At 44.4% G+C, this 26752-nt stretch overlaps 1 protein-coding gene across 1 annotated transcript in view; it reads right to left on the bottom strand.

The window, feature by feature from the left end:
- Positions 1-1370: 1370 nt before the first annotated feature.
- Positions 1371-26752, bottom strand: part of RNGTT (RNA guanylyltransferase and 5'-phosphatase) — a 322597-nt gene continuing 297215 nt past the window's right edge. Inside the window, exon 15 of the mRNA XM_082473970.1 lies at positions 1371-5498. Coding sequence (XP_082330096.1) covers positions 5493-5498 — 6 coding nt within the window. The 3' untranslated portion in view covers positions 1371-5492. The remainder of the gene's footprint in view (positions 5499-26752) is intronic.

Raw genomic sequence — 26752 nt, 5'->3', positions numbered from 1 at the left:
GACATCTGGTAGTAACAGCTTCTGTGTGGCGGAGTGTTCACTGGGCCACCTGCTTTCCACACATGATCTCACTTAATCCTTGCAGTGACCTGATGTGGTAGGAGTTACTACCCACATCTTACAGATTGAGAATCTGAAATAATTCCCTAATTTCTCACAGATAGCAAGTGTCAGAGCTTGAATTCAAACTCACGGAACTTGACAGCAAGTTCCATAAAGCAAGGATTGCATCTCTCGTTCATTATGACATCTCCAAAACTTAGTTCTGTAGCTGGCACATGGCAGCCATATATAGAGGGGGATGCGGGGCCGGGGGAGAGAGAGTGTGTGTGTGTATTGGAGTATTGGATGGAAGGCTGGACAGATGGGTAATTGGACCAACCCAAATCCAAATGACTCCAAAACCACCTCACCATAGTGCCTCTCCAGGGCTCTGAAATACCATGAAACTCAGTCTAGAGACTATATCCAGAGATGTTAGTTAAAGCCAGAGGGACCCAGAGACTATGGAACCTTAGGAAGCCAAGTTCAGACATGGGGTGAGGAGGAGGTGGGCAGCAGGGAAGCCGGATATGGGAGATTGTGGTCAGACAACAAGGGGCTAGAAATCCCCTCCAAAGCGTTCAAACAAGAAGCCAAGAATTGAGAGAAGTCCTGAATGTCAGGCCTGGGGCATCATCTCAGCACAGGAACGAAGCCCATTACCTTGTGCTCGGATTGAGCCAAAAGACCAAGAAGCAGCGAAGCATGCTACGGAGCCAGAGGCCCAGGGAGCCAGGTGCTTGCTATATTTATTCATGTATTTATACCCTGCCTGGTTCCAGGAAGAGCATAAGGCACTTTACAAGGACACAGAAAGTACAAGGTAACACAAATAAGAGTTAGGTGAAGCAGAAAAAGGCAAATAATAAGGAACGGGGCATAAGAGGAAGGCAGGAAGGGTGCAAACGTGCATATCTTAAAATCCCGTGCACTGGCTGCGAGAAGGCCACACGTCTGCCTCTACGCTTTTTGCGGGAAGGACTCAGGAGGAGACCCGATAGTCTCCTTCTTCCCTGCCCAAGTATAGAATTACTTAAGATATAGACGTGGACATCAGACAGACAGAAATGAAAATGACAACAGCCGTAGAATGCACGGCTGAGTCGTGCAACCAAATGTTCGTCGATGCTCTCCACAGGCACGCCTCCTCCGCAGCCTAGCCCTCGGGACTGCCCTCCTGTGGGAGAGTTTGGAACTGCAGCAGGTGCCCTCAGCCAGGAGGTCTGGGGCAGAGGAAAGGGGTGCAAAGAACCCAGGTCCTCGATGCTCACAGCCCTTTCCAAGGTAAGCGCTACCCAAACATCAACTGTTGGCCATCCGTCCCCCCACCAGGCAGACACTCCTCCTACACTACGAGAGAGTGAGAGAATCCACCTGGTCCATGAGATGGAAGCAAACCAATTGCTCAGAAGAAGCCCAACTCTCCTGGTACTAAAACCAGACAAAACTGTATCCCTTGGTTCTTTATTATAGAGACACTCTGTACGCCCTCAGACACGTTCGTGTGGAAGCGCTCACCACAAGCTCCGCACCACCCCGGACCCGGCTCTGGTCTCGAGCACGTGGTCCCCTCCCGACTGGAGCAGCAGACCCACAAGGCAAGATTCCAGGCCATTCTGCACGTGGTGCTGAGGAGAGACACGATGGCCCTCCCCCACGCAGCCAAGTCTCTCTAGCTCAGACTAGACCTAACCAGCTTTTCCCAACAGACTCAGGGGCGTATTTACTGCCAACAGTTAGAAGGAGAGCAGGTGAAAAAGAACAAAGAAGTAAAGGACAAAAAAAAAAGAAGAAGAAGAAGGGAAAGTGAGCAAGCACTTTCATGTACGGTGGCATGTCGACAGCGAGTGCGTAGCCCGGCTCCTGTGTCAGCACGTGGAGGACCTCCACGGGAAGGATGCTCTCACTCTTCCCTCACCCGCCTCTCTCTCTCCCTCACAGTGGAAGAGGGGTCCCTGGATGGTGCGTGGCTGGAGGAGTACCTGGATGTTAATGTTTCTTATCTGGATAAAGTTTATCTTAAGCATCAAGGATCTGGGTTCTTGCCACCCCTCTCCCTGGCCCTCGAGCTCTTGGCGGAGTGCGCCGGCCGCAGTTCCAAACTCTCCCACAGGAGGGCAGTCCCGAGGACTAGGCTGGAAGGGAGGTGTGCCGGTGGAGAGCATTAGCAAACCGATTCGGTTGCACACCTTGGCCATGCATTCTATTGCTTTTGTCATGTTCATTTCTGTCCGTCTGATTTCCACGTCTATATCTGAGGAATTCTATCCTTGGGCAGGGAAGAAAGGGACTATTGGGTCTCCTCAAACCCCTACAAAAAGATACACAGGATTCCTCTAACTGAAAGATGTTAAACCTGAGAGTGAGCTACTCCAGGACAGGTGCCATGCTTTATCTTTTTATCGTCATATTGATTATCAAAATGCCATGCACCTAGTAGCGTTCAATTATTATTCATTTCAATTCCCCTGTGATTTTCAGTGAGCTGTTATACTAGGATTCAAGAAATATGGCATCTGAGAGTTATCCAATATTCATCATCAAAATCTATGTTTTTTTAAATCTCATCCCAGAAATATCTATAGTGAGGGCGATAGAGATACAGTGGGTGAGAGGAAGCTTGTTCTCAGATGGTGGTCAGAGCTTAAATTTTATGGCTCCTTGTATCATGATACTTCTCCACAAATTCTAACTCAGAACATTAAGGAACATTTCCTAGAGTAAACGCAGGAGCTATACTTAAAATCTGTGGGGGGAAAAGGAAACTGTAGCTCTTAAACATGAGACAAATCTCTCTCTCCCACTACTTTTCTTGAGTAAACTCAGAGATCCTCATTTGACCTGAGTTTTAATCTATTTCTGGATCCATGTGGAACAGCAAATTTGCTCCTAGGAAGCATTACCATTGTGTTATTTTTAATGTTTTGGCACAAAAACTTCCCTGACTAATAAATTATTTCCAGCTCAGCTAAGCCTTCCACCTAGGACTCAATATTCTGTCAGCGCCTCTTTGCTCACCTCAGAGCCCTTAGAGCAGACAGGAAGCGATGGGTACTTCATCTGTAAAGTTCTTCTCAGAATGAGAAGAGCTAAGATAAACTTCTGAAGACCATGGAGTAACTTCACAATCTATTTACCAGCTTTCTTCAAAATCTTTCCTTAATGATCCCCTCTCTCAAGGAATTATTATCATTAAGCTAATTTAATGAACTGAGGTAACTATTATGGGGGGAAATTAGAAAATATTAAAGTCTAGTCACTTCCTGCTACAATGGAATTGAAAAAATAACAAATGAATAGCCACATCCCACACAATAAATGACTGGACCACCAATTTACATGTAAGAAAATACAGGCAGTAAATTAACAAGGATAGAAATGCTTGCCTCAATAGCAATGAAACTAATGCCAATTTAAATAACTTCAGGTTACCATCACTCATCTATTTAAACAATTATTAAACATCCAGCATAGCTCCATTTCTTCCCTCTTTGTGGACATACTATATACTACAACAACATACTATATATCATTATAGGTATCATATATACTCACATATAATCACACATAATATATTACATATAACCATATATGAGATATAAGACCTCATATCATAAGTAATCATATAGTATATATAATACATCATATTATATATGGTGCATCATATATATTATAAAGCCAACAATATAATAATTATTGCTTTAAGCAGTCATTTTTTAAAATTAAGACATGAAAAGAGAAAAAAACCTTTTATAGTCTCAGATTTACCCACATATTTAACATTTTTGGTGCTTTTCATTTCTTCCTATGGATTCGAGTCACCATCTGATAGAATTTCATTTCAGCCTGACTGACTTTCTTCAATATCTTTTTAGGGTAGGTGTTCTAGCAACATATTCTTTCATCTCTTGTTCATCTGGGGATGCATTTCTTTCACCTTTATTTGTGAAGGATAGCTTTGCTTGACACAGAATTCTTAGTTGATAGGTTTTTTCTTTGAGCACCTTGACTATGTCATCCCACTGCCTTCTAACCACCATCGTTTCTAGTGAGAAACCAATCCTATTGCTTTCTGTTCTGCATTCTTTTGTTCTTCTTGTTTTTAATGTTTCTATACTCAGATCCATTTATCTTGTTTTCCATGATATTTTCATCTCTTTAACAGAGAGAAATTTATTTCATTACCCTCCAGACTAAATTTCGTATTGTTTCTTTTCAGATTTTGCAAAGGTTTGTGGTATTGCTGCTGTTGTAGCTGCTCGTTTAACTTTTCAACCTGTTTGTATTGCTTTGTATGGACAGTGAGTGGGTCCAAGTTCATTCTCCTCCAAAGTCATAGCTTCTAGCCCTGGTACTGCTTCAAGTCTATGAAACATCCAGCTGTGGGAGGTTTAACTGAAGTGTAGATGCAGCAGAACTAAGCACTGAGAACCTGTAGAACGCAGACAAGCAGATGGTATTAGCAAGGTCCAGCAAGAGGTGGCAGGATGAACGACAGATGGGCAGGCCTGTCAACAGAGATCCGGCGACACCCAGAAGCATTAGCAGGGGGATAACCAGCAGCCTGGACATCTACGGTCAGGTGAGCAGAACACAGCCAAGTGCTGGGATAAAAGCTGGACTCCAGCGTGACTCTGTGGAAAGGACTTGGGCTTTGGCATTAGAGAAGCATATCTCCCTCCTGCTAGTGTGATCTGGAGCAAGCTCTTAACCTATCTGAGCCTTATTTTCCTATCTATAAAATAGGGCTAATAATACGTATTATTATTGCAGGGTTGCTGTCAGGACTAAAATCAGTAGTGTACTAGGTGAGACATTTAGGTGTTTAATAAATGGTAACTGCCTATAGCATCACAAAAAAATGGGACTGATAATATAAGAAGGGCCTCACTTCTAGAGGACCTGTCAAAGCGCAGATGCAGGGAGTGGGTGAACAAGGTGACGATTCAGGTCTGAGAACTCAGAACCAAGATAAGATTCCATTTACCTGCATGAAAGCAAAGAGAGCTGCACTGCGTTCAGAAGTCACCTAAATATAGTATCAGGACTCCTCACATTCCTATTTGAAGCATCTGATGACACGGATACAAAATGAACAACATTTAACAGTTTGTGAAGTTCTTTTTCTGCAGTGCGGCCAAGACGTTAACATCCTGTTCCAGTTCCCATGACTCAGTAACAAATTGCTCCAGAATTTAGAGGCTTAAACCAGAGACAACATTTATTTTGCTTACAAGTCTTCAATTTGGGCAGGACCTGGTAGGGCGGCTTGTCCATGTACCACTCAGCATCAGTGAAGGTGATTGGAAGCTGAGGACTGCAGTCATCTGAAGACTTTCATTCACCTGATGCTGGCTGCCAGCTGAGACTTTCACAGGGGCTGTTGGCTGGAACACCTACTTGTGGCCTCTCCATATGACCCAGACTTGGACCTGGAGTCCCTCATAGTATTATGGCTAAAGGTGAATGGTGAGAGAGAGAGAGGAGATTCAATGGGAGAAACATAAAACCCTATCCTTGATGGAGGAGTGTCCACATTACAATTTTAAAAGAGCGTGTTGGGTGGAATATAGTGATATAACCATCTTTGTAAAGAAAAAAATCTGCCACTCAGCTTTTAAAAAAAAATATGCAAAAACTTGGAATCAAAAATAAATGAAATTAAATTGAAAAAGTAATTTGATCTAAGTGAAAAGTCATGATTCACAGAATGATATATAATGCAGTTTTGCAGCTGTGCATATTAAATCATTATTTTGGGGGACAGTCTTCTTAAAATAATGACTAACTTTTGAAGTAAATGTTAATGCTTCTTAAGTAGACTTTGTCTCCTGGTTTTCATGTAGTTGTGATATTACTACAGCCTCCTTTAGTGTATGATAAACTTCTACAAATATTTGTGCAAGTTATACATTATCACCAACTTTCTTGAGAAACAAAAATTCAATATTTAATATTTCATAAAACATGAACTTTTGTTTTTTGAACTCATCACCAACAAGAGTTTATTGCAAAATTAACAGGTAACCCCAAGCAATAAAATAAATGACTTTATTTATTTTACTATAATACTATGGAATATTACTATTTATTTTACTATAATACTATGGAATATTACTCAGCCTTAAAAAGGAAGGAAAATCTGACAAATGTTACACAGATTAAACTTGAAGACATTATGCTAAGTGAAATAAGCCAGTCACAAAGAGACAAATATTCTATGATTTCACTTATATGAGGTATACAGAATAGTCAAATTCATAGAGGCAGAAAGTAGAATGGTGGTTGCCAGGGACTGAGGGGAGAAAGGAATGGAAAGTTAGTGTTTAATTGGGTGTAGAGTTTCGTGAAAAATGTTCTGGAGATGGTTGGTGGTGATGATTGCAGAACAATGTGAATATACTCAATGACACTGAACTATACACTTAAAAATGGTTAAAATGGTAACTTATGTTACATATATTTTGCCACAATAAAAAAATGTAAGAATATAGATAAATAAACTGGTGTATATTTATTCCACAGACTAAATGACAAGCCACTGTTAAAGAGATATTCAGAATACTCTGCGTGCCCTACGGAAGGACTGCTCTGTCCCCATATCTTGTACATATTTTGCTTGTTATACATAACCTATAATTTTCCAAGTTCCCCACTGACCCCACCAACTGGAAGCCTGATGGCTTCATGCAACTTGTTCATATGAGCAGCCAGTGGGCGCACCAAGTCGCTGGTCAGCGCCAGTAGCAGCATCAAATGCCTCACCCACCAAAGTGGAAAGAAATAGCTACCTATGGAATCAGGGTGCACTTTGTTTTATTGGTGAGTATGTCCTCATACAGCATGCTACACTTGAAAGGGAGGTGTTAGTAACTTTGCAACAAGAATGGGTTAGGAAAAAGGAAAAGTGTTACCACAGTTCATCTTTCAGATTTAGCACATACTAAGGTGAGAATTCTTTTCCCTACATGCGCCTTATCCACTACTAGACAAGACCATGACAGAGGTGAGAAGTTCCCCATAGAGATGGTACCAACCTATCCTAGATTATTTTAATGCAACTATTAACAATAATGCCCTCTTTAAAAATTAAGACATCTAGGAAAAATATTAAATGGAGGAGGGGCTACATTTTCATAGCGTAACACGGGACTGCCCCAGGTATACTGGGACTTATGGTCGCCCTAAAATGGGGATAGAAATTAAACATACCTGATTACAAGAATCGTTGTAAGAATTAAATGACATAATGATGTGAAAGCATCTTGTATAATCTGAAGTGCTATAGATATTTCTATATATTGATCCATGTATGTATTCCCGTCCACTGATTATTTCAAAAAGAATGTTACCATCATTTTGTAAATTTCCATAAAGTATCTTGCTGTGATTTTAATAGGCGTTGCATTAAATCCATGTATTAACCTCGGGAGTATTGTCATTTTCACTGTTTTTTACTCTTTTAAATAAATAGTATGGTATAGCTCCCTACTTACTCAAGTCTGCGTTTATTGTCCTCATTAGAGTTTTATAGAGTCTTCAAATAAATCTCCTTGTCCTGAATTATATTCATAGGCAAGGGTTTAATGTCCTGTTGCTATTTTTACAGAATCTACATCTTCATTGCATTTTCCAGCCTTTCATCACTAGTATATAGGAAGATGTTTTCGTCTGTGTGGTAAATTAATCTTACATCCTTTCCTCACATGCTCACCCCACTTGATATCTTTTGCCTCCTGTGGTTCCAATTCTAAAGTCTCTACCTCAAGTTTATTCCCTGAGCATCAAACCCCTCTCTACAACTCCGGGCTGCCCAGACACCCCACAGGTACCTCAAACTTACGATAACCTGAAGAAAATTCATCTTCTTCCCAGAATCTCCTCCTCCTTTGATATTTAAAATTTCAGTGAGCCACATATACTGTTGTACATGACGGAAACTCAGAAGTCAACCTTGACGCTGTCTCATCTTTCACTATCACCACCTATCACACACCAAGTCCTGGACACTCCACACCCTTCATATCTCTTGAACTCAATATCTTCTCTCTCTTAAGTTCAAGTCTTGGAACAGATCATTTTTGTTTGTTTGTTTATAACTGTTCTCCCTCCTTCCATTTTTGTCTGACTCTCCCCTTCCCCTCAATCCCTCCTCACCCTTACACACACTCAAGTTGCTGTTCACACTACAGCCAAAGGGATCTTTCTGAAACCACACTGCTCCTACGATTAAGATCCTTCCAAATTTACCCATAACTTTTAGGATAAAATATAGACTTCATCCTCCTTTGCAGACAATGCACAAGACCGGTGGCGTGGTGCCTGTTTATATCTGCATCTTCATCTCTCAACCCTGAACCACCTGCCCAGCCCTCATTCCCTTTATCATAGTCATGTTGATTCATTTCTGCTTCCCAAAGCAGCCATTCTGTTCTCTGGATTTAGTATGATTCACTTTCTCTCCATTCGGGAACACTCAGGTCCTTCAGGTCTCCTTTAAGAGTCTACCCATGTCTCTCTCTTCTGGGTAAGACTCCACAGTCTGTCTCCAGAAGCAAAACTCATGTGTGCAGGAGGTGGGCATCTCTGAAGTGGGCTTTTTTTTTTTTTCTTTTTTTGGCCATCCCACGTGGCTTGCGAGATCTTAGTTCCTTGACCAGGGATTGAACCCCAGGCCCACAGTACTGAAAGTGAGGAGTCCTAACCACTGGACCACCAGTGAATTCCCCCTGAAGTGGGCTTATACCAGGGACAACACAAGATGCTCTCTGCTCTTGAAGTCAGAGGAAAAGCAGATCACAACTGAAAAAGATCAGACCTTGAGACGTGATGGTACACAAAACGAGGTATCTAAAATGGGAAGTGCAGCTCACTCTTATATTTGTTTGGCGTGCATGGTAAGAAAAGCAAAATATTTGTCACAGTGGACTGAAAGCAAAGATCAATCATGGAGACAACTCCCAGCTCTGTGTGTCAGATTAAGACTCCTCCCACTTCTGCCAGGGTTGCTGGTGAGGGAAACAGATGGTCAGTATAATAAAGTGTGAAGTAAGGATCAGAGGGTCCGTGACATACCCTCACCGACATGGGAAACCTATTGTTTGTTGCTTGTTTGCTGGGTTTTAATTACCAGCTTAAAGAACAAGGTGTATCGTTCTGGGGTTATCTTCTCCAGCAGTACAATGATTCAGAGCGAGTTTTATGAGCCCAAGGGGTAGTCTACTGGATTCCATGGGGGTCATCGTGGAGGGTGGGAGTAGCAAAGACGCCAGTGGAAGATGTTTTTAATTTGATTTTTCAGTAAGCTTCTATATTTAAATGTGTTAAAAGAGGAACGCATGAACAAACCCTAGTTTCACTGGTTATCTCTCAGTTTGCCAGCAAATTCTAGCATAGTGTAGGGGGAGAGGCCACTACCTTGTTACACTGTAATGTTACATTCCCAGTGGACCATTTACCCTTCCTGTGCCACTGACCTCTGCCGGGACAAAGCAAGGGCGGTCAGGGAGGGCAGTGCATTTTATTCACACCACCATATGCACTCACTTGAAATTGCATTCTAACTTTGAAACTAACTATGTTAGTTTCAAGAGTGTAACAGCAGAAACTAACACAACATTGTAAAGCAATTATACTCCAATAAAGATGTAAAAAAATAATAATAATAAAAAAGAGTATTTCTTGTATTCAGCTACATGCTTGATTCTGATTTTGTCACTGTTGTTTAAACTAGGAATCAGCCCTACTTTTTGTGTACTAATGAATCCATCTCATTAAGTTTATGTAATATTCCCTATATTGCCCTGTAAACTTCACCATTTTAGTTTGTTTTCTCTTTCTATCTTACATAGATAGAGTGTAAAAATATGTTAAACACTGTTTTGTTTTAAAAAACCAAGTGGAATATAATCTCTTTTTCTAACCTCATCTTATTACTTTTACTCTTATTAACTAAGTAAACATCTGGCAGAAATAGGACATCAATCTGTTTGAGTTTCTATCACTTTACTTTCCCTAATTGCCTCCTGTGATTATACCTTCTTTGAAATTTTATCTTAACATCTGGTAGTTCTCAGAGAATGTAATTTAATTTGGTGATTTACAAACTCAATCAGGTGGCAGACCTTTTGTAAGTAGTTATGATATTCTTATATTCATGACAACATCATAATATTTTAACAAATATTTATTGAGTATCCATTATGTGCTAGGTTTGGAGGTGCAATGGTGCATCAGTTCACTTTTGGTGCACACCAAATCACCCCCCAAATTTCGTGGCTTCAAGCAACAACTATATACTGTTTCTCACTGTTCTTTGTGAAAGCAGGGCAGTTCTAGTCTGAGCCAGTGGGGAAGACCTTGGCTAGGCTTGCTCATGTGTCTATGGTCAGCTAGGAGGTTGACTGGATGACCAGTTAATCTAGGGTGACCTCACTCACGTGTCCAGCAGTTGGCAGGTGCTGGCCAAGGTACCTACGTCTTCTCCACGTGGCCTCTCATCCTCAACACTTAAATGTCCGTAAGAATCAAACCATTCAATTAATGATGATTGTATTTTCCTAAGATTTTCTAATAATATTTAATTCCTATCTATTCTCTCATATAGCAGGAATGGAAGTTTTAACAAAGAATTTGATGAGGGAGGGGAGGAGAGTGTTAAATTGAGGAAGTTATGTTCTTCACCTTATTTTTCTTCATGTTGGGAATATATTGCGATCATCTTATTAGTGGGACACCTTTATTTTACAGTAGGGCATTTGAGAATGACATATCTAATTTACCTGTTGATTTCATTTTATAACATTCATCTTGCCCTTTGAGGAAGTCCTGGTCTATTTATCTCTTATTAGTGTCTTTCATCTACTTAAGATCCATAAAATCCCTTGTAATGATCTTGCCAACTGTGAAACTTTGCTGATAACCCAAGTGGGCTTCTCCAGCCCTGGAAATCATTTTCTTCTACTTTAAGAGAGTAAGGTTGACTTGACAAGCCTTCATAATTATGGTGATAACTCTATTTCTCTTCATTTGCAGAGGTCAATTTCCCCTCCAGCCCTACATTTCTCTGAAGCTGAGGGTCAACAAGATTATTCTTATTTTAACATATTTAGAAGTTTTTCTGTTTTCTTATTAACAACTTGTCAGTGTCCTTTAAAGTTGGTAATATCGTGACAAGGGCGTATCTGCTAAGTGGAATGCTGGGCTTCCTATGAGATCAGAAGGTTGTTTTCCACGCGCTTAACAAGTGTTTATCGAGCACCTGCAGTATGAAAGGCATTGTGCTGGGCACGGCAGGAGTTACCAAGATGTCTTACAGAGTCCTCACCTACAACCGTACACTTATCCTCCTGGCTCTTCTATTGCTTCACATGCTCTGATTATTCACAGATCCTGTCATCTGTGTACATTTTCTTTGTATTAGTTCTCTCTTGAAAACTTAGCTCTGATGGAACTTTGCTGAGTTGGACATCCTCAGTTCTTTGTAGGGCAGTGCCTCTCTGCCACTTTTATGGATTTTTTTTCTATTATCATTAAGCATAATATGAATTGCAAATGTCAGTTATGTTGTAATAGGATGGTGTACAGTGTTGACTACTCACTAGACTAGCTGAGCATTGAAATTGGGAAAGGGTCTCCAGGCTTAAGTCTGGGAGAGAGTATAGAGTGTGTTATTCTACCCAGAGACAGAAGCATGACTACAGTTCTTTCCAGGAAAAAAAAAAAAGAAAATGTTTGTTTTAAATTATGAATCGCATTGCTGCTTACACTACTAGTTCCAAAGCTGATTGACGTGATGGCACTCCGAGGCTCTGGAGTGCAAATTTTAGTTCCACCCCTTGCCTGTTAGATGACACTCACTCTCTAAGTCTCAGTTTCCTCATCTGTATAATGGGGGTGACCACGGAATCCAACTCAGAGAGCCGTGTGGGAAGTAAATGAGATAATCCATGTGTAACATTTAATATTGTACCTATAGTGAATTTAACATTTAATAAATAATAATTACTTCTATGTCCGTCTCCAATACTGGCATTTAATAAATGAAAGTTATTTGATTTTTCAGAAGTGTTTCATTGTAGCTTATGAATTTGGCCTCATCAACTATTCTCATGATGTATTCATACCTCTGATTAGGAAGAAATCATGACCGACTAAGCTTCGGGAATACAGATGTGAAAAGAAGTCAAGTAAATTTATTCCATCCCAATGGTGAGCCAATATTTGGTCACTGGTCACATATGTCTTTAACTGTATTTGAATAGTGCTCCAAACAAAAATTTAAATATTCATTACTGGTCACATATGTCTTTAACTGTATTTGAATAGTGCTCCAAACAAAAATTTAAATATTCATTACTTAATAAATGCTATTTTATAAATCATTAGAAAAGTAACTTCCTGAGTCATATAATGAGATGGAAGATTTCAGCACTTCTGATTTACTTGCAGGACTTTATATACAAATCTGAAAAGAGCACGACTTTCAAAATTCACAAGCAAAACAAAATGATGATAATATTTAGCTTTTAAAATTTAGACTCAAAAGCTTTCATACAATTTACAATTCTTTAAAAATAAAAAACATTGTACTCAGAGATAATACCCTTATAAAACCATAACAGTAAAATTAAATGCCCAATATAAATTCTGAGAACAGCCAAAGAGAAAATGAAATGAAATGAAAATTTGTATTATTGGGTTTTCTCATTCAGAGCAAAGCTGTTCAGTTTCTGCAATATTTGGAAGCTATGAGAAAGTTTTTCACACCAGTGTTTTATCATTTAAATATGCAAAATGTGTCTGATGAATCCTGAGGCGACAGAGAAGACAAAAGTGAGTTTACTGAGAGATAGACTCCCCCTCCCAGTCAAGTCGCTAATCCTGGGGTTTTAGGAAGGTCTCTGTGCCTGAGGAAGGAGTTTAACACCGTGTTCCTCTGAAGTCCCTAGAGCAAGTCTGAGGTAAGGCACTGAGCCGTCTGTGTGTGATACCAGGGACAGAGGCTCTCAGAGAGCAACACACATGTAGATAAAGAACTTTATCCCCGATTGGAGTTTGAAAAAGAAGACCTGATGTTTGAAGACACTAAGAAGATTAAAGCCTAAGATTTTTTTTTAAGCTTCAAAATACTATCATCCAGATGGTCCTTATTTAGAGTAGAGAGTTTGTTGGTTTTAAACATATAAGAAATCTTTAGACTCCCAGAGCGTGACCCTCACCGAACGTGACTTTTATTTTCACTTCTCGGGCAAAGCTCTTGTCTGTGGCCCCCAGTGCAAAGTGAAGCCTCAGAGAAATTCCACACTGAGTCAAGGGTTGTCAGGAGGAAGGGGTGTGGCACCTGGAGGGAGACTGACATGTCAAGCAGTTGTCAGCGATTGTCAGTGGGATTCAAGCAACAGCTACTGCCAAGTTCAAGGCGTGAAAAATAAACCCCATCACCACTCCCACCAATTCACTCACTGTTTTCTTTGCTGGTTATATAGGCCAGAATGGAGGGGAAAGTCTGGTTTTATTTATGTCCACATAGGACAGGGTTCAACAGCCAAGCTCCATATGCATTTGAGATGGGGCTTCTACCCGAGGAGGTGAGGAAGAAGGTGATTTCGGGTACAGCAAAGAACAAAAGGAAGGTTGGAGGTGAAGGGATTTCAAAACTTCATTCACTGAGGGTCTAGTTGAAAACAAGGTGACTATAGTTGATAACATATATCGTATCATATAATTTTTTAAAAATTTATTATTTTATTTATTGATTTATTGATTTTGGCTCTGTTGGGTCTTCGTTGCTGCGCGCGGGCTTTCTCTAGTTGTGGCGAGCGGGCTTCTTATTGCGGTGGCTTCTCTTGTTGCGGATCACGGGCTCTAGGCACGTGGGCTTCAGTAGTTGTGGCACGTGGGTTCAGTAGTTGTGGCTCGCAGGTTCTAGAGTGCAGGCTCAGTAGTTGTAGCACACAGGCTCAGTAGTTGTGGCTCGCGGGCTCTAGAGCGCAGGCTCAGTAATTGTGGCACACGGGCCTAGTTGCTCCGCGGCATGTGGGATCTTCCTGGACCAGGGCTCAAACCTGTGTCCCTTGCGTTGGCAGGTGGATTCTTAACCACTGCGCCACCAGGAAGCCCCATATAATTTTTTTAACCTTTTTTTTATTATTATTTTTTAAAATATTTATTTATTTATTTAGGCTGCGCTGGGTCTTAGTTACGGCACGCGGGATCTTCATTGCTGCGTGCAGGATCTTTAGTTGCGGCATGTGGACTCTTAGTTGCAGCACGCATGTGGGATCTAGTTCCCGGACCAGGGATCGAACCCAGGCCCCCTGCATTGGGAGTGCAGAGTCTTACCCACTGGACCACCAGGGAAGTCCCCACATAGTTTTTTTTAGAACTTCATTCAGGTGTCTCCTCAGAGCAGACCACCCGACATGAGATAGCCCCGCCCATCACTCTCTGCTCTTTTGCCCTGCTTAATTTGTCTCCATAGCACTTATCACTCTCCAAAGTTGTATTATGTAGTTATTTGTCTATTGATTTTTTTGTCCATTCATCAGCATTTTATTGATTATTGACTCTGGCAGGCCTATTCCAGGCACTGAGATTGCAGCATTGAGTAAAACAGACCAAGTGTCTGCTCTTATGGGACTTAATCCCAGTTAGGAGAGAGGAGAAAGATTGACAATGAGCAAATAAACATGTAAATAGACAGTCTGTCAGGTAATGATAAATGCTCTAGTGAAAAAATAATGCGGGAAACAAGGATAGGGCATGACAGCATGTAGTGAGTAGCAATGTAGACAGAATCATCAGGGAAGGCCTCGCTGAAAAGATAGCATTTGAACAAAGCTGAAGGAAGTGAGGGAGAGAGACACATGTGACTATCTGGAAGGGAGGAGTATTCTGGGCAGAGAGAACAACAGGTGCAAAGGCCCTGAGGCAGGAATGTGCATAGTGTGTTCAAGGAACCCAAGAGGACAGTAGGCGGGGAAGAGGAGACAGCCAGAGAGGGCTGGGTGATGAGATCACAGCTATACAGGTATCAGATCATACAGGGCTGTTGCAAGGCCTTGGTCTTTGACGAGTGAGATGGAAAATCTTTGGTGTAGGATTGCAAGATAAAATACAGGGCATCTAGTAAATGTGAACTTCAGATGGATAATGATTTTTTTTTCTAGTATAAGTATATCCCAAATATTGCATGGCATATACTTATATTTTTCAAGTATTTATTGTTTATCTAAAATTGGAATTTAATTGGTCATCCTATATTTTTACTGGCTAAATCTGGCCACCCTACACTGGATGGTTTTGAGCAGAGGACTGACATAATCCGACTTAAGTTTTAAACAGGATTGCTCTGGTTGCTGAGTTGAGAACAGACAACAGGGGCAAAAGTGGAAGCAAGGGCTATTGGATAATTCGAGAAGATGAGACTTTTCCCAAGTCAAAGGAATGAACCAATGAATGGATGGATAGACAGATGGTACTTTAGCTTGACTAGAATGTGGGGCAAATTAAAGTGAGCAATGGAGATCATGCTGGAAATGTCCAGAGGGGCCGGATAAGAGAGGGGAGATTTTAGTGTCAGGCAAGGGATTTGTACTTCGCATTTTAAGAAACGGGAAGCCCTTAGAGGCTTTGGAGCAGGTAAATGATAGCAGAGCTGGGTTTTAGAAGGACACTCTGCTACCATTGCATTGAAGAGGGGCGATATTAGACAGAGATGTTACAGAACTGTTCCATCTCTGATTTAGAGATGCCAAGGGCATGAACTACGGTAGGGCCTGCAGGATTGTTATTCTTTAACTCTAGAAAGATGTTCTTCCTTACAAATAGGCCCAGTACCAAAAACGTTAAATATGTCTGTGTTCCTACAATAAAAGCAAAATCTGTGGAGAGTCATATATCTCAAGAATTCATTGATCCCAATGATGGGAAGACCTCCCCCAACAAACACACACCCTCCCCTGGGGATACATCCATCTGAACAACACAAATGCCCTCGTGTCTGCCCCACAAATGCCAACATTCCTTTGCAGGTAACTTCATCCGACATGGAGAAATAGGGGATAATCTATATGAAACCATTTGGTGATCTGTCCCTAATATCTGTTTGAAAACCTCCATGTGAGCAGGCAGTTCTGAAGGCTGATGCAGAGTGGCTGGAGGCTGTGCACGTGCCCACTTTGTAATAGCAGCCCGGCTCTGTGCAGGCCTCTCCCTTCCCCCGCACGGCCATTGTCTCGGGGAAGTAGCTCTTATCCCAGCCCTAGGCGTGGGGCTGACTGGTCGAAAGGCAATTCCATCCCTGTGTGTGTAAAGGGGGAAAGAGTGGAACGTGACTGTTACTCACTAGCAAATTAACAGGAGGGAGGGGGCAGGGGGTGGAGGGAAGTTCTGGAAAAAGCATCCTTCTCAAACAGGATTTAGGAAGAGCCACTCTCACTTCTGATTCTAGACAATGTAGGGTCTGGAGGTGATGAGGCCAGCTCAGAGGATGGCGGGATGGAGAGAAGGAAAGAATCTGGTCCTTGACAAATGGCTGAGCCACTGACCCAGCAGCCAGAAGCCAGCCTGCCCCTACCTCCCCGCTGGCTGAGATACTAAATGCCTTGCGGTTTATGCCACTGGGTCAGGAGTTCTAGACTTGCTGCTCACCGTGTCTTCACCGCTAGACCCAGCACAGGATGCCAGGCTCTGAGCCCAGCAGCTCTCAGATGCTGACCGTGACCTCAGATGCACCAGGACTGGACCATCTAGCTCATTTCCAGCCCCTGTGCCCACCAGCAGGGCACTGGCCACGTGTGAGGGGAAGCCCCATTCTCCACATCTAGGAGGTGCCTCCGCAATGGGAACCCTCCTCACTTCTCCCCACCTACCTCTTACTCTGCCCCGGAAGACGGGGAATGATCTGATTGCTGAGCTTGGGAGAAAGAAAAGAGATCTCTTGGCTCAGCTTCTTCTCTCCCTCCTGGAGGTGCCATCTCTGCCCTTGTGCTGTGCCGGGGATGAGGTGAGCAAGTCTAATTCAAAAGCGAAGTACCAGCAAGCCCACTTGGCCGCGGTTCAATGCCACTTCTCCAGCCTAGCTGTGTCAGGAACAAACACGGTGTTTTGACCCGTGTCTGTCTGAGCCCAGCGTCACCCTCTTCATTGGTTCTAAACTCGGGAAAGAAAGACAGGGCTGTTGTTTCACCCCTTTGTATTAAGGTAAAAGCTAAATTGCTGTAACGATGTGGCCAAACAGGACAGTGGCTTAAATAAGACAGAGGTGATTTCTTCGCTCACACATAGGACAGGTGAGTGCTCTAGATTTTCATTCATTTGGGGACCCATGTTCTCCCACCTTGTGACTTTGCCATCCCCGGTGTCAGTGTCACACACATGCTGGAAGCTGCATCTTTGCCACATCACATTCCAGTTCACGAGGAGAAGAGAGGGTGGAGGGACAGATGCCCAATGTCGTACGCCATGACCCAGAGGCGACGCACGTCAGTTCCACTTAACTCCAAACCAGTCCCATGGGCACCCCGGACTCCAAGGCAAGTGTATCTCTAGCCTAGTGGCTCTACTCCGTAGACCTCTCATTTCTTTGGATGAGTCACTGACTCCAGGGTTTACTGTCTCCTTCCACAAGATAGAATAATAAAGTCCACTTAGCTACACAAGGCTGGGCCATAACTGAACATCGGTGAAGAGTGTGGTCCTTCCTGGACGATGTGATTCTCAGGAAGCAGCTCCTTCATATCAGTGCTTCTGAGTCGTGCTTCATGGGTTTCTCCTGCCCATTCCAGGAGGGGAAGGAGCTAAGCTTTGTCCACCCAGCTTCTGTGATTGGGAGTCAGGTGCCTGGTGCACGGCAGACGCTTAATAGTTTGAACAATGGATGAATAACTGGGTGGGCGGGTGGGTGGATGGATGAAGGGATAGAATCAATCCTCTTCACAGTCTAACACTCTCTCCTGTGGGCTAGGCCAGAGCACCACACCTGTTCCAAAGTGGGCAGTCCCCAGGCAGGAACACTCTGAAGCCTGGCCAGCAAGAAGCAACACCTAAGTGGAGAAAGCATGGCCAAGAATAGTAACTTTTTTTATACCCTTGTTCTTTGTTTTCTTTGCTGTGATGTCTTGCTCTAAAGATGACACTGGCTGTGATCTCTCCAAAACTTAAAAGTTCCCCCAAACTTCCCTTCTCTGAAGTTTCTGCTTGCCTGATGTTGGCTATTTCTCTGGGATTTAAGTCACGAAGGAAGAAGAACAAGGGTCTGTGTGCGCTTCGGGGTGTAGGGGGTGTCTGTGCACGAAGGCAGGCCCTGGGGAGGGCGGGTCTGCACACCTGCTGGCACTGCTGGGGCTGCAGCCCTGACCAGGCGACAGGCCAGTCACAGCAGCCAAGAAAGAAGGAGCACCTGTGGACCCCAGAGGGATTTCCCAATCCCCAGCACGCAGCAAGCCAGCATGCTCTCTCGTAACAGCCCAAGCTCCGCTAACAAGTTCAGTGCCTCAGTTTCCCCTATAAGAAGGTCAGTTCTCTCTATCTGTTTTTGTGTCTTAGATATGTTGATTTGTATCGTATTTTAGATTCCCCATATAAGTGATATCCTATGGTATTTGTTTCTGTTTCTGACAAACCATAATGGAAAAGACTATGAAAAAGAATATATATATAAATATACGTATAAATATATCTGAGTCGCTGTGCTGCATAGAAGAAATGAACACAACATTGTAAATCAGCTATACTTCAATACATTTTTTTTCAAAAAAAGAAGGTCAGGTACCAATTCATCACGTTTTGAGGAAAATGAATAAATAAGGAAAAGACGAGTCAGGGGTCACACAAATGAGAAGCTGGACTTGGGTAGCTCTCCCCGGGCTCTTTCCTGAGGCCGGTACTCACGCTTTGGCTCTCTGTCCCTACGACCCATCGTTTACATCACTCGTCTCTCAAACAGCTGAGACCCGTTGAGAAGAATAATCCTCCGCCCCACCTTCTGAGTCGCCCTCGGAGAAGTTCCTGGAGCCTGCAGTGTGAGCAGCCCCGTGAAAGGGCTTTGCAACCATGGATCTGCCCTCTTGGTCGTGTCCTCTGATGGACTTAAGAAACCTCCTTCGTACAGGAGGACTTGTCCTAGTGAGCAGGGGAGACACCTGAGGAAGAAAGGAGACTTCTCCATGGAAATGCTTTTATCCTCCTGAGTAACCCTCTCCAGGGTGGAGATCAAGCCACCAAGGGCTACAAAGTAAAGGTAGCATCACCTTGCACTTGGAGATGCTCTTTCATCTACCTGACCTGAGTTGAGAGGGAGAGAGGGAGGGAAAGAGGGGTATTTTTTTTAACCTGTTTCTGAAACCTGGTGATCACAACCAATGGCAGCCCCCAGCCCCTCCTTCAGGAAAGGACTTCATTGGAAACTCCTCGGAGCCAGGACGCACAGGGCGCCTCAGCTGAGGCCCCATCAGGCCGGCCTGGGAAAGCCCCACACAAGGGGGTGGCAGGAAGCTGCAGCGGGGAGGGACAGAGGTTGCTGAAAGATCAGAGCAGGACTCCTGAATGTCCTACTGCCTGTTTGTCGTCAGTATCTGAGTGCAGGCTCTCCACTTGCTATGAAAGTCCCTGATAATGGATTCAGAAAGCAAACATTTTGTTCCTTCCAAGGAGAGACTTTTCTTTTTAATACAGTTCTGTAGGAAGAAGCAGAACACTCCCTCGCTGAGGTCTGGGGATTACTGTGCCTATGGGGTCTTGGGTATACAGTGCACACTGCGGTCTGAGGAGGTGCCCTCCCGGGCCCTGGGCTCCCCGCCCAACACGAGGATCTCTGGGTTTAAACTGACAACGTGGGCCTCCGGTCCTCCCAGCCCTAGCAGGTGTGCAGCCAGAGCACACGGTCTGTCACCACCGCCCAGAGCAAGGCCACTCCAGATCGAGGAGACACAGACAGACAGAGCCCCTCAGCCTAGCACAGGTTGTCAGTCTGAGGCGCGTCGGAATCACTTGCAGAAACGCTCACCACACAATGATCGGGTCACACCACAGCCATTCAGCCAGGACTTCCAGGGGTGCACCCGGACATCACACCCCAAGTATGCTCTGGGAATCTGAGAAGTTTTTCAAAGTACAGATGCCTGATCCCCAGCACCAAAGTTTGAGAAGCATGTTAGTAAAAGCCTCCCAGCAACCAGCCCACAGGCTGCAGGGCAAGCGTCTTGCATTCCAGGCCTGCGCCTCCTGAGCGTTCTCCTGGGCCGCAGCCTAGACCCCGGGGGTCCTCAGGCATTGGCCAGCCTATAATTTGGGGTTGGAAACACCGACAGTTAAATAATAACGCTAATAACAACTGCCACATGCCCTGGACCAGGCATTCTGGAAAGAGCTTTTACCTATATTAGCAAATGCCATCCCCTAACCCATACAGGACTCTCCTCCTGAGACAGGAAACAGTTTCACAGGAGTTAATTGACTGCCAAGGTCACACAGTCATTCAATGAAAGTGCCAGAATTCCAATCTAGGTCAACAGATTCCATGGTCTGAGCTTTTAACCACTTTGCGTCAAATTTTCTGGATTTTCTTTGCTGATATCCGATGATCCGAACCCCCTCGTTTCTCCAAAAGCCAATTCTCCAAAACACAAGTTTGCCAAAAGCTAATCTGTCAACTTATCATGTCACTAAAAATCTCCACCAGCCATCTAAGAGTTGATAGCCATCCACAGTGCATCGTTGGTTTCAACAGATTTTGAGGATTCCACCCCCTCCCCCCAGGGTTTTCACGTTGCTGTACCCAGCCTGGTGGAGGAAGGCGGGAGGCCTGCCCCCCCACGGCAGCATCATTCTACTCCTGATGCTGGCTCTACGTAGGGCCTGTGTCCCGCCTTCATCAACACCTGCGCACGGGCCCCCGACCTGTGGGCCCCGCGGCAGTCGGGGACACCCTGCCTTTGGCCAGGTGCTCGAGACAGAGAGAGAGAGAGAGAGAAAGCGAGGGGACAGGGGAATAGCCCAAGCACAGTAACAGAGAGGTTTCCCTCCAACCAGCCATCCTAGACCTGTCAGAGGCTATTCCTCTGTCACTGTGAGGTAAACTAATCATTCACCTAACTGATTTTCAATGAATCGACAAGAGCCCTCCATTCAAACCTCTGTGCATTATCCTGGCATCCTGGCTCACCCAAGGCCAAGCACAGGTCCTGCTGTGTTATGAACGCTTCTTCACTTCCCTCCTGCAGCAGACTGGGGGTCCTTCAAGGGCAGGGACCTCCTTTCACTTTTGTGCGTCCAGCACCCAACGCAATAGCTCTCTGACTATTAGAGTGGGTGACCTTAAAATTTATCATTCAACCTAGGACACGTTGAGGGTGGGAAGTGGGGTTAACTGGATGGGATAGTAAGACAAACAGCATAAATCAGGACGGCTCTGAGCAATAGGAATCATGGTCGCTCTATTTGTATCAATAGTAGACAATCAAATGTTGGTTGGATTAATCAAGTCACGCAAATAAAAGACATTCATGCAAAAAAATTATTAATAAAAAAATCTGAATTTTTTAAATTAAATTTTGATTTAAAAAGTAAAATAAAGACATTCACAGGATTGGCCCACTTCCTGTCAGTTGTATGGTTTGGGTGTCTCTCCGTTGAGATAGGGCTTTCCATGACAAACTCTGGGCGATAGGAACCCCACCCGCACTGAGTGCCAAAGGGGCTTGTCCCAAATCTACGCTCTGGGCCCTGGTTCCACTGAAAGGCTGATGGTATAGCACCCGGCACAGAGTGAACACTCCATAGCACCTGCTGAATCGAATGAACACACCTTGCTAAAATGTTCATGTGGTTGAGGTCGAGGATGGTGTTGTGGGTTGAACTGTGTCCCCTAAAAAGGTATGTGCAAGTCCTAGCTCCCGCTAACTGGGAATGTGACGTTATTTGGAAATAGGATAACAGGGTCTTTGAGGATGTACTCAAGGCGAGATGAGGTTATCTTGAATTAGGCTGGGCCCTAATCCAATGACTGATGTCCACATAAGAAGAGGGAAATGTGGACACTAACATCCACCCAGGGGAAAATGCTATGTGAAGACGGAGGCAGAGGTCGGAATGATATATCTACAAGCCAAAGAATGCCGAAGATTGCCAGCAACCACCAGAAGTTAGGAGAGAGACACGGAACAGATCATCCCTCAGAGTCTCCAATAGAAACCAACACTGCTGACGTCTTGATTTTTTATTTCCCACCTCCGAATTGTGAAAGAATAAACTTCTATTGTTGTAATACGCCACCCAGTTTGTGGCAATTTTTTTACAGCAGCCCGAGGAAACTAATACAGATGGCACATGTTCATTGTGAATGAGAATAAAAATAGTAGTACAAGCATCACCTGGCAGGCACAGTTCCCCACTCTCACTGCCGCCCGCCTCTCCAGCTGCCTTTCCAACTACACGCCTCTGAGCATCTTTTACGCCTGCCACGGGGACTTGTTCATGGTTCAAGGACATGTTTTGCCATTTCTCAATTCTGTGCGTTGGCATATGCTGTTCCCTCTGCCCTTGTCTTTCACATCCTAGGTTGACAGCTAACTCTGAAATGAAGCAGGACCCTGTGGTCCTTCCCCCCACCCCCCACCCACATCCTCCACCTGCCTTTTGTCTGTGGAAAAACTTTAGCCAAAGAACAAGTTTAATCAGAGGAGTGAGAAAAATACAGCAGCAAAGGAAAACAGTCAAACAGGACAAAACAATAATAGTTTAGTCAGTAAGCAAAGTCCAGGACCTTTCGTTCCTTCTCGAGGGCTATAGATAATATTCTGAGCCATATTCTATGAGTTGTCTTGTAGATCCTGAAAACCCCACTCTGGTTCCAGAGCTGGGGGAGATAGCTGGTTAGAGCTACAACGGTGGGAGGTGTCAAGGTACAGATAGGGGATGGCAGAAGGGGTGGATGAGGTCCTCCAAGGAAAGTGTACACTGCAAAGGCAAAGTCGGCTGTCAACAGAGCCCTGAAGACACCACAGCAAGCAGGACCCCTCTGTCAGGCGCCTCCTGGGTGTCTTGCTCTGAACTGGCACTGAGGCTGCCCCGTCGTCGTTCTGAATCTGTCTGTCCCCAGAGCTCTCTGGGCTGCCTCAGGAACAGCGCTCCTATGAGGAATCAGTGTTTCAGTCTGCCGTCTCTCCAAATTATTTTTCTGCTTGCTAATAATATTCAGGCGCAAAAAAAAACTGGCTCTCAAGCTGGGGTTTCACGTGATGAAAATCCACATTCACCTTGAAAGGGAGTGTTTCAGATAACAGATATTTATTTGACCAGACTCCATTATGCCCTCAGTACCATCCCTGCCTATGAGAAAAAAAGGCTCAGCCCAAGGTTTCAGAGACCATTGTTCAGGGTCCTTCAGTCCCTGGAACACAGTAACCCCAAGAAGAGACAGATTAAAAATGAATGAATGTGCTCTACTAGATGTCTTGCCGTCAAGGATATTTACGTAGATAAAAGAGCAAGGGGGGAGGGGGAGCTTCATTGCTAATGTTTTTTTTTTTTATAATTATTAGGTGGGGAAAATTGGTGAAGAAATTGGGGGAAGGGTCAGGGTGACTGAGACAAAATTAAAGACCTGCATTAGGAAGCAAGGCAAGCAGAGGTGAGGCTGTGCAGACAAACGGCCTTTTTAGGCTGGTGTCGCGTGGAGGGCAGCACACAATAAAGCGTGGAGGACTTCAGGGTAAGGAGCAAAGAAAGCTTCCGCCCGGGCAGCTTCACCCAAAGCCTGGCCGGCCCCAGGTTCAATGATGTGGGTGTCAGGACTAGCCCGAAGCCAGTAGCAGAGACTTATGTAACCAATCGAAAAAGTCTGGGCTTATCTGTCTCCCTCAAAGAAAATATGAGGCTTCCTACACATTGTAATTTTTTGTGGCCATGGAGTAATTTTGTGCAGGTGCTGGGTTGTGGTTACCACCAAAGAAATGTGTGTTTCCTAATAGGAAATGAATTAAAATGTCAATTAAGAAAAAAACAAACCATCCCTCCCCCACTCCAAAAAACACAAACACACTGAACCTTGAAACAAACCAATACTTTTTTTTTCATGATCTTGTAATATCAACAGACTCGCCCCCCCCCCAAAAAAAAGAGTACATAGTGAATTGGAAGCAAATCTACGTATTTTCTGAAACTGCTGAAGTATCACACACTCAGAATATGAAGATGCTTTTCAAAGCAGGTTTGAAGCAAACAAAGATTGCATTTGGTTCAAGATGTGTTTCATAAAATACACTCCTATGCTATTTTGAGGAGATAACTAAAATTTTGTCAATTAAATCCCGATAGAAAGCAGAATATGCATACCTAGGATGAGGAGTTGGTTGTGTTAAAACCTATATTATCTGTGAAACAGACTGGCTTTTGGCAAGTTAGATCAGTGGGTAGAGCTTACAGAGCAGCAGAGCCAACATGAGGGCTGTGAGGGCCACAAGGGCGAACCGATCACTGTTTCGTTTGGGACCCGGAGCCAAAGGACCACCAGGGAGGCCAGGATTGTGCTTCCCGTGAGGTGGAGCTGATATGAGTGCTTTTTTTTCAAAGCACATAATCCATCCCACAGTACAGAGCTTGCTGGGTTCCAGCAGCATAGAAGGTTGCAATGTCCTCTGTTCATCAGAGTCACCAGGGGAGATTTTTAAATCTATAGACATTCAGGCCTCACCCAGAGATCCAGACCCAATGGCTGGAAGCTGCTGTACAGCTCTGGAGTCGGTGGTTATAAAAGTCCCCCGGGGGGTTCCCATATGCAGTCACCACCAGAGCCCTGCCTTCACCCTTCCGAGATCGTGGGTGAGTCCCCTCCTTCCATTACGTTTCTTCCTGGGTCAGGGAACGCTGCTACTACCCCCTCCTCCGAGTGTCTGTAGATGGCGTAACGCCCAGCCTCACTGAAAGCTAGGAGAGACGGGCATTGTCTCTAAGCGAAGAGTGATGTGATCTGATTTGTATTTTAGGAGCATGACCATGTAGGCAGGATGGCAGAAGGAAAGAAGAGGGGGAGCCTGGGGGCAAGGAGACGAGTGGGCACGTGACCAAAGTTGGCTATCAGGGCCATGGGAGAGGGGGCCGGGGATTGGAGCACGTGGGAAGGTGTCTGAGATTGAACCAAGAAATGTGTTGACTGTGTCTGGAAGGGGGAGGGCAAGGAAGGAACTGAGGGTAAAAATACAAGATGGGAAAATGAGGTTAAGAGTGACAAGATTAACTAAGAAGAAGACTAACTGATTTGGAGAAGGAGAAAAAGCATCCTTCCGCCTGGAGGGTTTGCCCTCCTTTCTCATCCATGGTCTTGGAACAGCTGCCATTACACCTGGTGCTCTGGACTTGGATTGCAGTAATCTGTGTTTGTGTCTAGACTATGAGCTGCTGAAGGGCAGGAACTGGTGGTGTTCATCTTTTTTTTTTTTTTTCAGTCTCAGCACCTAGCACGGTAAGCATGAAAGAGGCACACAACACATTTTTGCTAAAAAGATGAGTGACATAATGGAATTGGGAACAGCCTCACTGGGAAATCTCCCTGTTATCAAGCCAGCTTTATGACAAAGATGGTTTCACGTAAACAGGAGCCAAAATGCCTTATTCACCTGGGCTGCAAATGGCTTACACGGCACGATGATTCCAGCAACCTCCTTTGGGAGGAAGTGTTAATGAGGAAAGGTTTTTCAGCATGAGTCATCATGTTTTGGTGCAGTGTGTGTTTTCCAGGGTTGGCAGCCTCTGACAAAAGTTCTTGGCCCTGGGAGGCGCCATCTTTCTGGACGTGGGAGAGGAGGCTGGGGACGGGGAGGGGACACGGGGTGGGGCTGAGACCAGAGGTTGCGTCTGTCCTTTGTCACAGACACAGTCGGGGTCGGGGTGGAGGTGGTGGGGGGATATGGCAGGGCAAGAAGTGAACCTGACCAGCACAATCTGGGGAAACGGGGGGTTGCCACGTAGCTCAGCCGCAGAGAAAACCCTGAGCGGGATGCGTGACAGTGGTGACAGCTACAGAAGCAGTACTTTCCAAGAGCACAGGGAAACAGAGTCTATGGCTGTGTCAGAACAGCTATTCTTTGCTTTCAGGTCTCCCTGCAATACCCGTTTCTTTTCCCCAGTTCCCTGAAATGACACACCGAATATGGTTAATTAATCAGTCAACCAATAGCCAGTAATATTCAGACACCTGCTAGATGCCCACCAGAGAGGAATCCACCAGTGTGCAAACTGGGGGGTAACCCAGGCCAGGGCACGTCTGACCCCAAATGTGCCTCAGGCAGCATTTAACCTGATGGTCCATCCCCACCCTCCCTACAGATGCTTTCTAAGTAGTTTGATCCCTCCTGTACCAAGAAATTGATCATGTCAGCTACAGTTCTATTTATCACATAAAATCTCCCTGTGTGACCTTTTATTTCGAGCCATCTCCCTCTCCCCACCGTCACCAGCCCACGCCAACCCCCAAGGGGGAGAGGACCGCATTGCCAATTAGAAGTATGAGAGCCAGACTTCTCTGTCTGCAGTGCTGTGAAGGCTTCATTTTCACATTTCTCTTTGGCTGGAAGTGTTAACTCCCAGTTTCAGGAGTTCAGGGTGAGTTTTCCTTTCCTTCTCTATGAAATTCAGTATAAGTTTGGACTCACTTTCCCTGCCCTGCAGTTTTTTCTCTTCCGTTTCTTATTTCCTTCATACCGGAAGTCAG

The sequence above is a fragment of the Balaenoptera physalus genome, assembly GCF_965194825.1.
Source record: "Balaenoptera physalus genome assembly, chromosome: 9".
Lineage (NCBI taxonomy): Eukaryota > Metazoa > Chordata > Mammalia > Artiodactyla > Balaenopteridae > Balaenoptera > Balaenoptera physalus.
Note: the sequence above shows the minus strand (reverse complement) of the source record. Positions and strands in the feature narration are given on the sequence as shown.